Source organism: Anoplopoma fimbria, chromosome 20 (assembly GCF_027596085.1).
Source record: "Anoplopoma fimbria isolate UVic2021 breed Golden Eagle Sablefish chromosome 20, Afim_UVic_2022, whole genome shotgun sequence".
In the NCBI taxonomy this organism is placed as follows: Eukaryota; Metazoa; Chordata; class Actinopteri; order Perciformes; family Anoplopomatidae; genus Anoplopoma; species Anoplopoma fimbria.
This window is the reverse complement of record NC_072468.1, coordinates 3,808,908-3,826,822: the sequence shown is the minus strand read 5'-3', so window position 1 is coordinate 3,826,822 and position 17,915 is coordinate 3,808,908. Positions and strand designations below refer to the sequence as shown.

The window sequence follows — 17,915 nt, the reverse complement described above, 5'->3', positions numbered from 1 at the left end:
GTGTTTTTTCAAACCACACATGTAGCATTACAATCAAAGAAAAGCTCATTTAGCGGCTGGCTAGTTAGCTAGCTAACAGTAGTTTGCAGTTGTAACACGACAACTGTTTCCGTTGTTACACAGAAACAGCAAATGACCGGAAGAGCGGGCTGGTGGTCTGCAGTAGCTCTCGCTCTCTGCATCTAGGAGACTAGAGCCAGGAGGAGAGCAGACAGCCACGCAGAAGACAGAGCTGCTATAGGTCAGGGTCACGGTGGCTGAATTCAAGTTGCTACAGCCGCGGCGGTCCGTCTCCAAAGCTGGCTACCGCTCTCCTGCCGGCAAAGTAGTCTACGTCAGTGGGAGTAGGCTGGAGGGACTGTGGAAGTAGATCTTGTCTCATTTGTGGTTTGTTAAACTGTAAATCCATCAAATTCAGTGCCTCATGCCAAGTAATTTCACACATGCCAAATAGCTTTTTTCCTTTATTCAACAGTTTAAACAAAAAAATAGAGACTCAATAATGACTCAGACTATGTTTACACCACAAGTAGCTCACATATCAACAAAGTACTGGCAATACTAGCGCTCGGCATTGTCCACCTGGCCAACTGTTACATCGTAACTAATCGCATAAGGTTAAGACGTAAATTAATTCCATTTGACTTTGATGATTGAGGCAAAAAAACTTTAAATGAAACCACTTTAACAAAAGAGTAACGTGTTAAAACAAATTCAAAAACAGGATGAAAGAAGTTTGAAATGAAAATTTGGAAATATACTGTCCTTGTCTCTTAATCAAATACTTTGAAATGAAGGATACAAAATTAGCTTTAACCAAATTATTATACACGAGCCCTTTTTAAAAGAATAAAATGAGGCGTACTATAAAGTAAGCAAACTAGTATCAACAAGTATCAACTAATTGAATTGAGCTTTATCTTTTCTTCTATGAGACAGTTACACAGACCAAAAGATGATCCAAAACACTTATTTACCAGTTTATGGACAATGTCAGGCTGCAGCCATCAGTGAACCATAGACAAAGCATATAGAATTTTCCTGAGACAGCCTACACTTCCTCATGATGGAATATAATTATGAGACAGAAGATGTACTTCAAAATAGATTCCAATTAAAATTGAGTGTAACTAGGGTGTTATTGAAACCAATAGACTTTGCCCATGGGATTATTCCTCCTTCAATGACAGAAAACACTGACATCGCTTTGACCCCTCAGCTCCTCTAAACTAACTGTGTAGGTGTTACCGACATGTTCATCATGAATCTTACTTTTCTTTTCTTTGGGTTCATTCAACGTTAAATAAAAGCACGTTCAGCGTGTTGTAGGGGATCTAACGAGATAAAACTAAATTCACCGGCTTCAAACCCACTGTGTTGACCCCAATGGTGTCACCGTCCTCTCCCTTCTGCACGATCTTCTTCTAGTTTGCAGTTACTCCATCAGTACAGTTTCTCAATGATGAAGGCCAAGATGGCTGCTGCCAGAGTGAGCCCGATTCCCAGCTTCTTCAGTACTTCCCTGTCCAGACTGTAAGAGCCGATCAACACAACAGATGAAGAAGGCATAGATGAAGCAGGATCTTGGATGCCATTGGCAATCTGTTTCTGTGGAGGCAAACAGAGAGAAAAAACAATGGAATTAGACTGAGATCAAGAGAGGGACAGAGATTTTGATGTTTCCTTTATTTCTTTCTCCCTAGAGGACTTTTCACATCAGTCTGATTACGAATAAACACAAAAATTCAATAAAAGGTTTGAATATTTTCCATTGTATAGCCTGAGCTACTGCAAGCTATGTTATTGAGTTTCCTTTAAGCAAAATGCTCAGTGAATTTGCCTCTAGTAAATAGTTGCATAGTGTATAAGTCTAGGGCTTTTATTGTTAAAGGTAAGAACAAACGGAATGGATTTGATATGCGCTGCCTTTGTTTGTGTTGAAAGGAGTAATAAAGATTGCAGTATTTGTTCGCCTACGGAGCCTCTGTGTTGTTGCACATTATAGTGTACATTTTGAATATGTCCGTTTCACACAATGTGATTGGTTGTCCCCTTTATTCGGTGGGAAAGCTCAGAAAAAATGTACTTTGTTCGTTTGTTTCCTGCCTAATATTCTCATCCTGTGTGACAATATTTGGTGGGGGGCTATGCTGATTGAACTCTTCTGCAGAGAATTAAAAAACCCTGGATCAGCTAAAGGGATTCAGCTTGCAGTTATTTAATCAAACTGCATGGCACATGTTTACTTATATGAAGGTCTCAGCATACACTCCCTGCTCATTAGGAAAATGAATCTTTTACATTCCAGATAATGTCCACTTACAGAGATCATGAATAAAAATATTTTAGTTAGGTAGTTAAAAATAAGCTATTTCCATTAAAATGGCACAAATTCTCTTGTCAAGAAGGCAACCATGTTCAGGAGGAACTTTGCACTCGCACTGAACCTGCTGGTGCTGTAACACTGAGTTGAGTTGAATGTGAAAACACACAATATTGGAAACAAAAGCCCTGTCGTTCTTGCTTCCACACACTTTTGGACCCAGAGTTTGTTGCAACTCATAGCACAAGTTATGTCCGTAATTCATAATTAAAAGGGGGATCATGTTTCGATTAAATCAACTGGCCAGAGTCGCAAATCAAACAGCGAGACTTGACAGCAGAGTGGCCAGTGATCCAACGAATCAAATGTCTGTAATCAGTGAGTTACGTTTAGTCCTAATGTGTTGGACCATTAAAAAGACATCCACAACTGAAAGGATGTGACAGTGACAGTGACAGAAAGATGATGCTCACAAGAACTGAACATGAGAAAAAGATAAAATGTCAGTGCAGGACGAGGAAGAAAAGGAGGAACAAATTCAGTAAAACTCAGTCTTCATAAAATAGCCATTTATATGAGGTGGTATATGTCACCCGTCATGGATCATTGCTGCTGATCATTATTATAAATATATCTATTGATGCCACTTGATATTAGGACCCAGTGCCATCATTTAGGAGCGCAAAGGGGAATCACAGGGGTTTATTATTTATTCCACTGTACTTTATCTCTTTTGTCCTCTCAACTTCGGTCTCTTTCCATCTGCTTTCTCTTTACAACTCAGTTTCATTTGGAAATTACAGAAACATAATTAACACAATTTCAAATTCACTGCTTATTTTGATATTTTTGTGGATGGAACCATTCATAAAGCCACCTATTTGCTTATGCAAATGAGTGCATTTCAATTATGGTGCCATTATCTCTGTGTAAAGCAGTTTTGTAGTGATCCAATTATTACAGAGTGCTGTCTATTGAATCAAGCTGATTTTAAGGAAGGTGCACTGTGATGTAGTTACGTATGTATGCTTGGGAGAAGTGAAAAAATAAGAGTTGGCTTACAATGTAAGTAAAGCCAAGTAAGGCGGACTCTGTGATATTGCTCAAGTTAATATCTCGGTAGCACAGCATTTGCACGTTGCATTGCAACAATGTTTCTATAACAAGTATAACTGCTCGTTCAACTGCTTCTTCTAGAAGGACAGACAATTCAGACAGAGTTGAAGTATGCACCTAAAGCAAAGACTGCTTTGGGCTGAATTTGAGGACCAACATGAAAACTGTAACAATGTACATGAGTAAATGATGCTGCTTATTGAAACAACAATACAAGCAGCTGAGATAAGAGCAACATTAAAAATATGTTGTAATTTTTTATAAATATATTTCAGATGGAAACACTGAATACTTTCTCTCTGAACACTACCCTCCTTCATTGATCATCCTTCAGTTTTAATACACATTGATATAGTTTTATCTTAATGTCTGAGAGTGCAGACCTGATGTGCAGTTTCAAGCAAAGCCAATTGATATTATAATGAATAAATAATCCTACACAAGATGTGGCCCTTATAATTTGAACATATAGGATAGGAGAACCAGCACTTGACAACATCTCTAAGCAGAGTGGAAATCGATCTGGATGACCTTGTGGTAATTCCTATATGTCTCCTCCTGCATGCCAGTTGGTCATGAAGGAAGATTATGTGGGCCGATATTGAGCGATTGATTAGTGGCCTTCTAGAATAACCTTTAATCAAGTTCACTAGGGATAACTGAAAGAGGTTTGGCTTTGATATTTACCATAGGCAGATTGACTCGGAACTCTTCCTCCCTCACTCCCCCTCAAGTATCTCCTCCTGTTCACCAAACTACTGTCTCATCTGTTTTTATTTCTTCTTTCTATGGATCGCCAATGAGAGGGTTTGCAATTTTCTTGTCCATCCTCTGTCCTTTTTTTCATAGTAGGACGCTTAACCAACTTGAGGAATTCTGTTTACCATAAACCAATATCTGGCTGTGCATGTTATCTCTCAGTTTGCCATATTATATAGCTGATGATCGTAATTGTAGAGCTTTTGTATGCATGCTGCACTTTTGAACTATGAACTGCGAGTATTAATGCATTCACAATCAGGTAGACGGGCAACATCTGGACGGAACAGAAAAAACAGCAACCTTCTGACGAATAGCAAAATAAAACACACATGAAGATGTTGCTATGACAATGATATTAAATATATTAAATCAAATTATTTTGTGTAATATTAAATTAATCATTTTAGTAATGCACGTAGTTTTAAAATGCACTATCCTGTTAATATTCTATTGCAAGCAAAACAACTTGTCTAGTGTGAGGGAGCTACGTAACATCTGCTTGCTAATTTAATTTAGTTTAGTTTCAATAGGTCAATTGTCCTCTTAACTGCTAGGGGGAGTGGCTTACACTCCTGGCAGACAATGAGCAATCAGTAGGTAGGTCCTTAACCACTGCTGGTGGCTGGAAGCGTCAGGCAAACGAAGGCTAGGGCGAACAAAGGCAACAGGGCGACTTTTTCAAGCCAGACTTCGTCAAGCAATGACTTCTCGAGCGTGGACTTGTACGGGTCAGTAATTTGCTTATATTGACTACCATGTGTCTGCATCCTATTTCTGTCCATTCCTCTGTCCGGTGGTCACGTAGACAGTGGGTCACTCCCAGGTGCCGTGACCCCACTAATCTCATCTATCCCACTCTCTCAGCCCATGGTGAGCAAGCGGTGTCAGGGGGCTTTGGAATTGCCAGTCGGCAGTGCCGAAAGCTGAGTTCATCTCAGGCTACGCATCCTTGCTCTCCCTCAACTTTCTTGCTCTAACTGAGACCTGGATCACACCAGAAAACACCACCACACCCGCAGCTCTGTCAGATGTGTACTCCTTCTCTCACACTCCCAGAGCTGCGAGGCGAGGTGGTGGCACTGGCCTGCTAATCTCCCCAAAATGGAAATACTTGTCTCTGTTCCACAGTTCTCCCCGTCCTCTTTTGAATTTCATGCTGTTACTGTCACTTATCCAGTCAAGCTCACCATTGCTGTTGTGTATCGCCCACCAGGCCCTCTTGGTGAGTTCCTGGAGGAGCTTGACACACTAGTCTCGCACTTCCATGACGATGGCTCCGCGCTCATCATGCTCGGCGACTTCAACATCCAGACTGATAAGTTAGAACCACTGCTTTCCTTCCTCTCCTCCTTTGACCTCTATCGCTCCTCTTCTCCTCCTACCCACAAGGCCGGCAACCAGCTGGATCTTATCTTCACTAGACACTGTTCTACCGCTAACCTCTCTGTCACTCCCCTCCAGCTCTCGGACCACTACTTCATGTCCTACTCCCTCTCCCTCTCCTCTCCCCCCTTACTTCCTCCACCTACCCACATGGTTTTCTACCCGTAGTCACCTCCGCTCCCTCCCCCCCGCTGATCTCTTCCGTTACCTCTGCCCTCCCTGACCCTGAATCCTTCTCTCTCCTATCCCCCGATCCTGCTTCTGATCTTCTCCTCTCCACCCTTTCCTCCTCTTTGGACAACCTCTGTCCCTTCACCTCCAGGCCTGCACGGCCAACTCCTCCTGCCCCATGGCTGTCGGACTCAGTGCGTACTGATAGACGGAGCCTAAGAGCGGCTGAGCGCAAATGGAGAACAGGCAAACTCGCGGAGGACCTTCTTAACTTCCAATCTCTTTACTGCACTTATCCTATTCGTAGTAGTTTGTAGCACTTATTATATTCGTATTAGTCTGTTGCAATTATTGTTTTCGTAGTAATCTGCCTCTGCACTATACTTTTGCTCTGGTTTATGCTCTTAGATGCTTGTTTAAGAAAGGAGATGCACTTATGACTTCTGGTGACTAGTAGTTCTCTTGAATACCTATGTTGAATACACTTCCTGTAAGTCGCTTTGGATAAAAGCGTCTGCTAAATGACTGTAATGTAATGTAATGTAATGTAATTTAGACTTGGAGGATCGCAAAAAGTTAAAAATATTCCAACTTAAGATGGCAAAGGTGTCTCCCTGAAAGCCTCAACTCATTTTACCATCCTCCTCTCGTCCACTAAATTCATATCCGGTTTGTCTTCTGTGAATGCAGCATATAAGCAAGACAGATTTTGTCAAAGTGCAAACACATGCTTGTAGGTAGGCCTACAGTTTGTATTCGCATGTAACAGAGAGTCAGTGCACGCCTACACGTGTTGCATGCACATGGCCGTTTGTATGAGCAGCTGCATAGCATCTGTACTCTGCCTTACCATACTACACTAAACTCCTGCTCCCCTTTCCTCTCTGATGGTTGTGAATGCTACCTTTCCACCCACTCTTCTCCTCAGCATCGTGTCTGAATGGTTTCCTCTGTTACCACACACAATGGATGATGGATACTGTGACCAGCAACGCCTACGTGACACATCTAAAAGTCACTTACAGTAACTTCAGACAATAGGTGGGGGGAGAATCAGTAGCAGAGGTCTGGCTGATGTATCTACATGTGCTCAATGTTAGGATCATCGGTGGACTACCCAACGGCGAAACTGATACGCTGTTTTGATGCTTGAAAAACAATAAGGGTGCTTCTTGTTGGGTGTATGGTGATAGTCATGTCAAGTCCCTGTAGTCCCTGTCATAGTGCATGTGCTACTTGTTACTGAGCCTCTTAACTGTAAAAGGTGTGATCATAATGATTACAGGTGCTTCTGCCAAGAGTTCAAATCACTAATCCAATCTTATCAGCAGTAATATATTTGAAACGTACTCTTCCCCGAGGTCCCACTGTATGCCTTTTAGCAGGTTTTTAAACATTGACTCATTCATTAAAGGATTGATGAACTGACAGTGTAAGCAATAAAAGAATGAAAAGTTTGTTCAATTCATAACAGGAATAAGTGAATTAGAAAAGGCTGCCTGTAAAGACTTCAATAAAATACACTTAGTATGGCACATTTAATTTACTGCTTACTTGAGTAAGAACAGGAGCAAGATTAATATTTTATGAAAATTGAGACAAAAGGAGAAATAGATTAAGCGCAAAGTACTGGTGAAATAGAAAAAAAAAGTTGAGTGTCAGAACCATTATCTTTCTCTACATTGACAGGCCAAGTATGATGCCTTCCCTCTCTATCCATCTATTCATCTGTCTCTCTGCAGGTGCCCTCTAGCAACGGGGTGTCAGGCGAGAGACTGAATAGCACAGTATAAAATCTATTACTAGTAGGGAGGATAAGTGAAAATCCAAGTGCCAGTAGGTGCGTGTCAGCACAGTGGGAGAGAGGGGAGGAGAGGAGTGGAGAGAAGAGGGAAAAAAATGAGAAGAAATGAGAAAAGGGTGTAGGAAAAAATGAGAGATGTGGCTTTCAATGATAGTTCACCACCTGCTAGCTGGCATGCTGAGTTCGTGCATATGTCTGTGAGAAAGAGAGAGTAAGAGAGCTGGCATTTGTGAGTAAGTGTGTTTGTACGTGTGGTGGATAATTTCTGTCTCTGCTCACAGCGGTAGAGCAAAAATAATCCTCCTGAAAATCATCTAACACCACACTAGGGGGACAGACTGGCTAGCACAGCGAGATACTTTTCCCTCGAGGTCTAGGATTCTCAAATTTCTCTCTCTCTTAAAAACTCTTGCTCCAATTCCACGCATGACCCTTTTTAAAAAAAGAAAACGAAAAATCTGCCTGGGTATCTGGTGCAGCCTCCGCCAACACACACTGACACATTCACACAAAGGTACACACAGTGACACACACAAACGCATCACGAGAGCCGGAAAGCACAATACACAGTGGTCACATTTCTCACATGATCCTCACCAGCTGTCAGTGTTGCTCTAGACACACAGAGACCATGAAAGTGGTTTGTGTGCGTTCGCGTGTGTGTGCCTTACACAGATACTGTAACAGGCTCTTTAGTCACGGGTGATTTGACAAAGCCATAGTGACAATCACAATGAGCTGCAGCTGCATTTTCAACATAGAGGGACGGGAGAGAAATTAGGAGTGATTACAAGTCATATTTCTGATACAAATAAATGTGTTTGTTGGAACTCTATGGAACTAAGAAAGAGTAATGAGGCTCAGTCGGGAACTTGAGTCATGTTCTGTCTTCCTCTTTTTCATCTGTGATCATAAATTTCCTCCATCAGCGCTACTGTAAAACTCTCTGACACAGTGATGAATGTTGGTAAAACTACACAACATGTGTATGCAAGTTGTCTCAGACACATCACAGACACACACAACAAAAGTTCACATCAATATATATATCACAGCAAATAATCTATGAAAGAGTTAATCATCATTTTAATCTAGATTTGAGTTTTTATGCTATTAAAAAATGACCTGGATAGTCATTAAATTCACCAGTAGAGGTGCGGCTTTTATGGGCTCTTTTTTCTCCCTCTACGCAACAGAAAGTGCAAAATTACAGTCATCAGATGCAATAAACACAACAATGCATCCACTAGTGTCTGCAGGCCATGGGAATGGAAATCAATTTCACGAGCGAGAAATATTTCCTGTGTTGAAGGCAACCGTTATTTAATGTGGTGTTAATGTGGTATTTCACGGCTTTTAACTGCTTTTTGGCTTTAACTGTTGGCTCCAGTCAGTAGTCAATGAGGCTGGTGTCCAAGCCAAGCAGTAATGTGTCACAATAAAGGATCATCGATCACAAAAATAGCCAGACAAATATATATATATATATATATATATATTATTTATTTTTTTTATTTCTTTTTTTTTTTAAATTTTAGTATGTGATGAAGTGTGATGAAGTTTCCAGGGCAACAGTGGCTGTACCCATTTACCCAACTGCATATCACAGCATATACACTAGTACCTTCAATGCGCCTCATAGCCATTTTCCCCTACATTCTCTGCAAAGCCCTGTAAAGATGTTTCTTGATCCATCTCAAAATATTTAGTACTGACACTAAATCCCTAACCAACTTTATTCACTGTACTTCAAGAACATTTTGGCAGGATCATAAAAAGATAACGATAGTGGCACCCAAAATCCCAAGGATAGACCTACCTTCACTTGACAGTACCTATTGAGTTTTACCTGATGCATATGAAAAACCCCAAAAATGGTTTAAGACACCAGTGTCCCTGCTCCACTCACTACCATCTGGGAAAAGCACCAGAGCATCACCAAACCAGCAGCACCAGATGACAGACAGTTGCTTTCAATAGGCATCAGACTGATTACAATAAATCTCTCACCCTCTTATACACACACACACACACACACACACACACACACACACACACACACACACACACACACACACACACACACACACACACACACACACACACACACACGAACACATAAGTTTAGATCTTGTACTTGATGCATGCATTGTGAATCTTACAGTGTGTACTGCGCTTATCTATACACTTGACTAACAGACATAAGCAAGTATACTTTAAACTCAATAACAGTATCAAGTCGTCCTCACAAATAGTTTTACAGCCACAGTTAACTAAATACAGACGGACACTACATGTGTTTACACTGAGGTGTGCATGTATAGTTCAAACACATGACAGGTACTATTACAAACAGCAGATGCTTTCAGACAGGCAATGGAAAAAGCTGGACAAAACGTGTAGACACGAACACACAGACACACTCACAGAAATACTTGGTGGACAAAAAGTATATAGAGAAGGCATGAAAGCCTACTATCTACTACTCAGCTTCTATTAAATGTGTTACTGCAGCATCTCAATTACTCTTCCCACTGAGAAAAAATGTCTCCTGTCACCTCAGCGGCATCGTGTCTTTGCCTGCGAGCAAAGAGGGGAAGGGGCCTGAAGTGGTTGTGAGACAACTAAAGACATATTTCAGATTTAATTTGCTGTCATACAACACACCATTACGTTAAGTAACTTGCTGTTTCTTGGGAGTCATTCCAGGTAATGTGTCTCAGGTGATTAAGTAGCAAGGTGTTTTCCTGAGCCTCGGATTAAAGCGGGTAGATTACATTTCTCAGGTGCATCCCAACGCTGAAAAAAAATGTAAGTGAGCAAAGACAATCATACCTGTAGTCTATTGTCGTGAATACTATTAGCATGATTACAAATTGTTGAAATGTATCGCAAAGTTAAAGCTTACATTAAACTGTGTATTGGATGGGGAAATAATGGGAGACCAGAACGTCTACTGAACCTCTGGAGGTGGGCCTTTTTCAGTGACACATTAGCACAGGGTAATGCTTTAAGTAATCCAAATAGCATAACTTCTCTCATCCAAGTCTTTCGTCATAGTTGCTTACCCAACTAGCTGAAGGGATAGGATGCTTAACCCCTCAGCCTAAAGCAACTAAGGCTTAGGGTATGTCTGAGGGGTTAGCAGGTAACCCAATGGGTGAGAACCCACAGGTAACTGAGGCCAGCACTGGTTACTTGGAAAAGGCAACTTCAAGCTGAGTGGTAGAATTTTACTTTTTCATTAGTATTAGAAGAAGTCTGTGTTGTAGGGCATGGGTTGTAAATAAAAAATGATCTTCTCTCTCAATCAAAAACTATTGCAATAACAAGAAAAAACTGCTGAGACATACTCCAACAAAACCGCAGCTCTAATTCTGTTGAGACAGCCTTTTCAGCTTAAGAGAATGGTATAATTTGAAATAAAATACAAAGCCACGGGTGACTCAACAGCTTAAGAACTTTGCTCAGGAGAATGTTCAGGAGGGGAAAGTCTATTTTTAAATTAACGTGGAATTTTCTTCCATGTTAATGGCCAAAAAAACAACATGATTGCTCAATAACTAAACATCTTTTTTTGGCTAAGTGCTTTGTTATTTACATCTCCCATCTGTGGTTTAAAAGCAAACTCAGAGCAAGGGGTATTTAAAACCCTCTGACATTTAAAATAAACAAAACAGACGGGGGCTGCGTAATGCCATTTGACATGTTAGGTAAGAATACTGAAAATAGACTAATATTTGATGGCTTAACATTTATTCCTTTGTTAGTGTGACATTGGGTCTTCAAGCATACACAAGACGCAGGCTATGCAATACAATTTGATATGCTAAATTAAATGCTAGAAATAGCTACACACGCTGCTTTGAAGGCAAAATAAATGATTTGCTCTCAGAGTAAACAAAGTCATGCAAAGGCCAAGCAAAACCTTTTGACATTTTAAATCATAAAATACATAAAAATAGATTTGAGAGGATTTACAGTATCTGGTCTAGAAAAGACGGCATAATCTTAGATTTTTGTTCTTTTCCTGACAACATGATGTGTGCATAACGCAACATCAAAGCAACCGTCCCCAACAGTTGCATGTCAACACGGAGCTGTTCAATTGTTTGGGGTGAAATGCAGATTTTCGTTTTAAGTGTCATGCCTGTGTGTGAGTCTATGTTCGTGTTGGCCGCCTGTGTGTGTTTTGTCTACATGATGATTATGTGCATACAGCCAGTGTCTCATATAGCCTGCGGCTAGTAGGAGTCTGCCACGCACACTGGGGGAACTGTGCATCGTTGTATACGTGTGATTAAATGTGTGTTTGTGTGTGTGCGTAAAAGCTTTGTTTTACCAATGAACCTGTAGTGTATGTTACTGTCTGTTTAAATGTTCTGTAAGCACTATGATGCAAAATACCAGCAATCCCACCCACTCAGCCTGTACTAGAATATGCTAAGATACAATTATAAATTGATCACATCCACACAGTGTTTTTATAGTTTTCTACCAATTCATGCCAAACAAGTAACATATACTTGTTTTTATAATATAATTGTCAGGACAGAGGAGCAAGAGTTAAAAGGAAGAAAGATTATAATGAAAATAATGACACAGGGCACAAATACAAAGAAAAACGCAATGAAAGGAAAGACAAACAGAGATATGATGAAAAAGAAAGAAAGCCACAAGAAGGCTGTGAAAACCATGAATACAAGCCCCAGAGAAAAGGAAAAAATGAAATTGTATACGCCAGCTGAGATTTGTCCATTCACCTCCATTTTTTTTAGTTTTTTCTGTCAATTTGTGGTCATGGAGGGACATTGTTCACTACTCGTATTCCATGCCCAGCTCACTCCTTCTTCTATTCTGTCTTTCATACCGACTGTCAATTTGCTGTCTTGTGAAAGGCGCAGAGCTGTTTTCTTCTCTTTCTCCTGTTCTCTTGGTCTCCTTGAGAAAGTGTGCTGTGAAAAGAACTGATTATTGGGTGGCACTCAAGCAGCTTTTCTGTCTCCTGATCTCTCCCATCTACCTTGCTCTCTCTCTTTCACTGTTGTTTCATTTTTTGGCTTCTCTCACATACAACCCCCCCTTCGTCTTCTATCATTTCATTTCATCTGAGGATGAGGACTGGTGAAGATACTTTCTATTTTTCTTTCCTCCACCGTGCTGTTGAGTGCTTTCTCTGCCATTGTGTCCCACTAAAAGACTCATTACTGTCCTTCCCCTTCTGCGGAAAGCCGGAGAGATAAAGAGCCGGTAAGAAAGAGAAACAGAAGAAGAGATGTCATTCATGTCAATAAAAGCACATTTCTAGCTCTCTAAAACCTTGGTGTTGTTTCATGGAATGGAATGGCCAAAACAGCAAGGCCTTTTAATGAACATGTCGCACTGGACAAAGGAATGAAGCTTTGGCTGCACACGGACAAAGAGCAGTGTGCCGTTAGATCATTAGGAATCCATCCTCACTACTCGTCCATCCATCTATGATTTCTGTACCTGTCAATATATTCACACATCCATGCATCCATTCGTCTACTCATCCATCAGTTGTGTGCATCTAAGCCACCATGTCTCACAGCCATGCATCCAAATCTATCCGTCCTCTTTCAAGTCCATCCTTCCCCAGCCATCAACACAAGCTTTCACATGTCACTCCTCTATAAATCCATCCATCTATCTCTCCGTCCGGCCATATTGCTTCATTCCCACACACATTGGTATGGATGCTGGATGGTCGGCAATCATCTCTCTCTCTCAATCTCGGAAATGATAGATCTCTCACTTTGTTCCTTTTTTTGACAAATGGATATTACAGACCTTAGTGGGTTCCTCTGCCTATCCGATCAACCACTTATCTACCACTCTCTCTTTCTCACTTTTTTCTTACGACGCTCCTCTGCATCTTACATGAAACGAAAAAGCTCAGACCCTGTCCTTCTATCAGCTACTCAGCTATCATGCACCTCATCACGCAATCTCTCTCCTCCTGGTCCTTTATTCTTCTGTTTTCCTCTCGCTCTCTGCCAAAAGCCTGTAATTATAGACTCTGCTGCAAGACATGGGGGTGAGCATCTATCTGCCTTTCCCTAATCATTCATTCATCTCACATACACATTCAGCTCAGTGTGTGGTAGACTCACAGAGACTCAGAAAATAGATGGTCTTCAATATATATAGGCCAGCCACCAGTGTGTGTGTGTGTGTGTGTGTGTGTGTGTGTGTGTGTGTGTGTGTGTGTGTGTGTGTGTGTGTGTGTGTGCACATGTGCATATCCTTAGATATGCGTGTATACATGGGTATGCTAGTGCCAGATATTACTAAATGCATGTGTGCGCATGGATATTTTCAATCAGACCTGTTCACTTAAAATAATAAGAACACATACAGATTCTGGACACACGGTTGTCAAGGACATCACATATAACAGAGGGCTGTGCTTTAAGTGTGTCTGTGTGTGTAGCTTGCAAATACTGCTGGGTTTCCAAGCCATTAGGTCACTTATCTATTAGTACTGTGCTCCAGTTCCACTCTGGTGTCATTAAGAGCTGACAATGCTGGTCAAGGACTATGGATTACAGATCATCAGCAGCATCACTGGAGATCACTTAATATAACAATATGTTAATTGCCAATATGCCTTGGAAAGCAGAGACAAGCATTCATTATTTTTTTTCATATCCTCATACACCACTTTATTTCAACACATACAGCTCTGCCACTCAACCTCATCTACACAGAGTGTAAAACCGACAGAAAGTGATTATGTGTCAGCTATTGTCATTCTCATTTTTTTTAATAAATGCTTTCTGGATATCTACGTAAATTCTCTTCTGGAGCACATTAAGGGTGGACATTGATCAGACAAAGGTATTTACAGTACAGTGTGTGAAAAACATTGTGCATAACAGTACGAAGAGTGTGACCTGTGACCTGTGTGTGTGTGTGTGTGTATGTGGGTGACGTGCCGACGTGCCGCTTGGCTTGCTGTTAAACCTTTTCTCTTTCTTTTTATCTCATTTTATGCCTCTAAAAAATGTCTCTCTCTCTGCTTTCTTTCCTCTTCATCAGTGTTAACCCTCTCTCTCTCTCTCTCATGTCTCTGTCTGTTCCTTTATTCCCCTCCCTCTCTGTCTGGCAGTAAAGGCTGATGGAGTGTGAAATTAGAAAGTGTATCATATTCTGCTCCGTGGCTCCATGTCCTGAGCTATAAGCTACAGCTAGTCGGAGTGAAAAATAACACATGCAGTGAAACAGATACATTAACATGGTGTGTGTGTGCGTGTGTGCGTGCGTGCGTGCGTGTGGCCGTAAAGAAGGCAGAGGACAGTTTAGCCAGCCACAGCTTATCTTAAATTACTTATCTCACGCCTGATACACTGGGGCTTTTCCACAAACTGCATGAGCATGGATTAAAAATGTGGACACACACACCTAATTCATTTGCTGACTGAACAAAATTTGAATAGCCTGTTGTAAATAAAAGTTTTATAGTTTGGATAAGGAAGAACACAGAGTGAGGGCTTGACAGATGTAGGAAAGGTCTCAAAAAACCTGAAAAAGACCAGTACACATCTGGTAGACACATGCACACTCATACACACACTACGTGGGTAACTGATTTAAAGTTGTCAAAAAAAGCCACTAATTCCATCAAGACAAAATTACTTAATATTAGTATACTAATATGGCTACATTGATAGACAACCACAGATGCTCACAAAATGTGGTGTGGAATTAAATTGAAAAGAGTCAGTGAGTTTGGGATTTGGGCATTGACTGTAATGATATTGAGAGTAACAACCAACCAAAAGTGAATAACAGCTAAAACTACTTCCAAAGCAACCTGACCCCTAAATCCATCTGAATGAAGAAAACATCTGAAATAATACAGTTTTATTTACAACAATATGTGCTCATAAACCAAATTAAGATTGCTGTCTCACTTGGGAACCAATGTTAACAATACCCAACTTGTATAACATTAGAAAAAATTGGGGCATTTCTGATTCAATACAAATTGAAGAATATTTTGTATTTATTTTTTAAACACACACTTTCTTTTGTTTAAAATAATTTAATCTTAGATCATTAAATATGAATTTGCAGCTGAATCAAATTGCATTCAATGGACTTCAAAAAGAAAGTGTATCGTATCACCTTCACAAATTGATCTATTGTTTTTGTCTTTGTCCATGGACCATGCATCAAGAGATCAGGGAGGGAGTCTTGGAGGGATTGATATTCTGTACTGAATATATTTGTGGTAAAGTGTAAAAATGCTCCTGCTACAGTAGGTGTTTTTTTTTCTTGGACAGAATCTGTGACTGTAATTGTTCACAACCGCGCAAGATGTCGTGAAACTTCATAGATTTGTCGTTAAGATCAAAATCAGGGATGGTTCGAAGATGGGTGTGGTTCGAGGGAGGGCACTGGAAGTATGGGTGTAGGGAGGGCCATTGGAACTGACTCTTTATTCCCCTGGCACGCGCAAGAGTCACGGCTGGTGGGATCCCAACACAAATGTTCTCTGGTTGAAAAGCGTTTTAACCTGTATCCCAGAATTGCTCCCTTACCTTTCTAGTTCCCATTATGTCATGTTTTACCTTTTATTTCTGACATTTAAAGTTCTAAATTAAATAATCAGAGCATTAGTATAGCAGCAAACAACTCTTTGCTATGTAAAAAATACAGCAGAGTAATGTCTACCTGAGCAGAGAATAAAGTCACTATCCCTGCGTGTGTGTGTGTTAGCTGTAATCCGAGCTTCTCCTGGCTTTCTTGACATAGCCAGGCCTGCTGCACATGCATTTAGTGCACAGCATGCGAGCGTGCTCCATCCGCTGGCTCACGGCTGCTGCTCTGCACTACTCATACGCCAGTTACAGCTTATAAATCTGTCACGACAGACAGCATCGTTACAGAAGCATAGCACTCACCCTACGGTTCCCCCTCAGGTAAACACTGCTAGCACTGTTAGCACTGTTAGCACTGTTAGCTGCGAGCTACCTGCTCAGCCGTTGTCATGTTCAGAGTCGTTGGGAGGCAATAGAAATGCGTCCAATCTTGTATTTACATCTTCAGGTTGATCTCAAGGTCAAGTTTAATTTAGTTTCGATCCAAACGTTTTGCTGTTCCTTTTGTTTTATGTCAACCACCTTAACTCTATTTTAAACTATTTGCTACATATGTAGTTTACTTTGATTAATATTTTGTGGTACAGCCATGAAGGGATGACTGTGCTTACATACATCAATCTGTTTGTGCGCATTTAACTAGATGTATTTTTGCTTTTACTAAACTGCAGCATTTAATTGGGAAGAAAATGTGACTCGAGGCCTGAATTTAACTATATCTGTATTTGTGTGTGCTTACCTGCATCAGGCCAGACACTTCTCCCTTCTGAAGTGGTTTGGCAATGGAAGGAGTGAATGGCTTACTCTCCTCTACTGGTCGGCCTTTCAGGAAGTGTTTTCCTGCCTCGTAGATGTCCACCTCAATCATCTTCCCTTTGAACTCAGCCCTCTTAGGCACCAGCACCTGTAGACGAGGAGCAACACATCATAACAGATATCACATTTTTATAACCCTCAAAAAGAACCATAATGAATCATCATTCAACAATTCGACTTCATTCACCGACGCAGTGACTGTACCTTAGTGACCAGATGTGACATATATCCAGCAACTCATTCACTTGTCATTCACCTAGGAAGGCCCACTTGTATCACCATCCATTGCAACAAACAACCAACCCTCTGCATACTTCACCACATCTGTCGATTACGTTTTCAATTAACCGCTGCTCTTAAACTGTTTTCCCAAATGCTCTCCCACATTGTTATTTAGTCAGTCCCTGTACGCTTACAAAAAATCCAGGGCTGAGTGTTTTCAGTTCCATTTATGGAAGCCCTCGAGGTCAAAAACTACGGCAACAGCTGTGAGATAAACCATTGGGATTTGCTGGTTCGTCTTATTATTTCACCATGGCAACTATAAATCTCAGCAGGAAGGAAAAGAAAACAAAGAGTTATAATTACGGCCTAGAGTGAAATAGAATTTGTTTTGAATGACTTATCCCTGTAAATAAAGATCATATGCAAATGCTTTTCCTTTCAGAAACAATTTTCAAACTAAACACAAAGTTGACAGATTTGCAATGATATATGCTGTTCACAGCCTCTAGAGTACTGATTTACTTCTATTTGCTAGCTCTTCCTTCAGATTCAATCATTCTTGTAAATACAAAAAGAGTTGTGATTATTGGAGGGATTTAAGACAGTAGTCGGCATTAAAGTAAAGGTTTTCTTTGATAACATTTGATTTATTCTATTTCCTAAGTGAAAGAAAAAGGCTCCCTTCATG

At 40.6% G+C, this 17,915-nt stretch overlaps 1 protein-coding gene across 1 annotated transcript in view; it reads right to left on the bottom strand.

Annotated features, from left to right (window-relative positions):
* Positions 1-461: 461 nt before the first annotated feature.
* The window catches only part of cdkal1 (CDK5 regulatory subunit associated protein 1-like 1), a 219,117-nt gene continuing 201,663 nt past the window's right edge, over positions 462-17,915 (bottom strand). Inside the window, exons 14-15 of the mRNA XM_054621799.1 lie at positions 16,926-17,090; positions 462-1,608 (exon numbers count right to left, since the gene is read on the bottom strand). Of these exons, the coding sequence (XP_054477774.1) occupies positions 1,444-1,608; positions 16,926-17,090 (330 nt within the window). The 3' untranslated portion in view covers positions 462-1,443. The remainder of the gene's footprint in view (positions 1,609-16,925; positions 17,091-17,915) is intronic.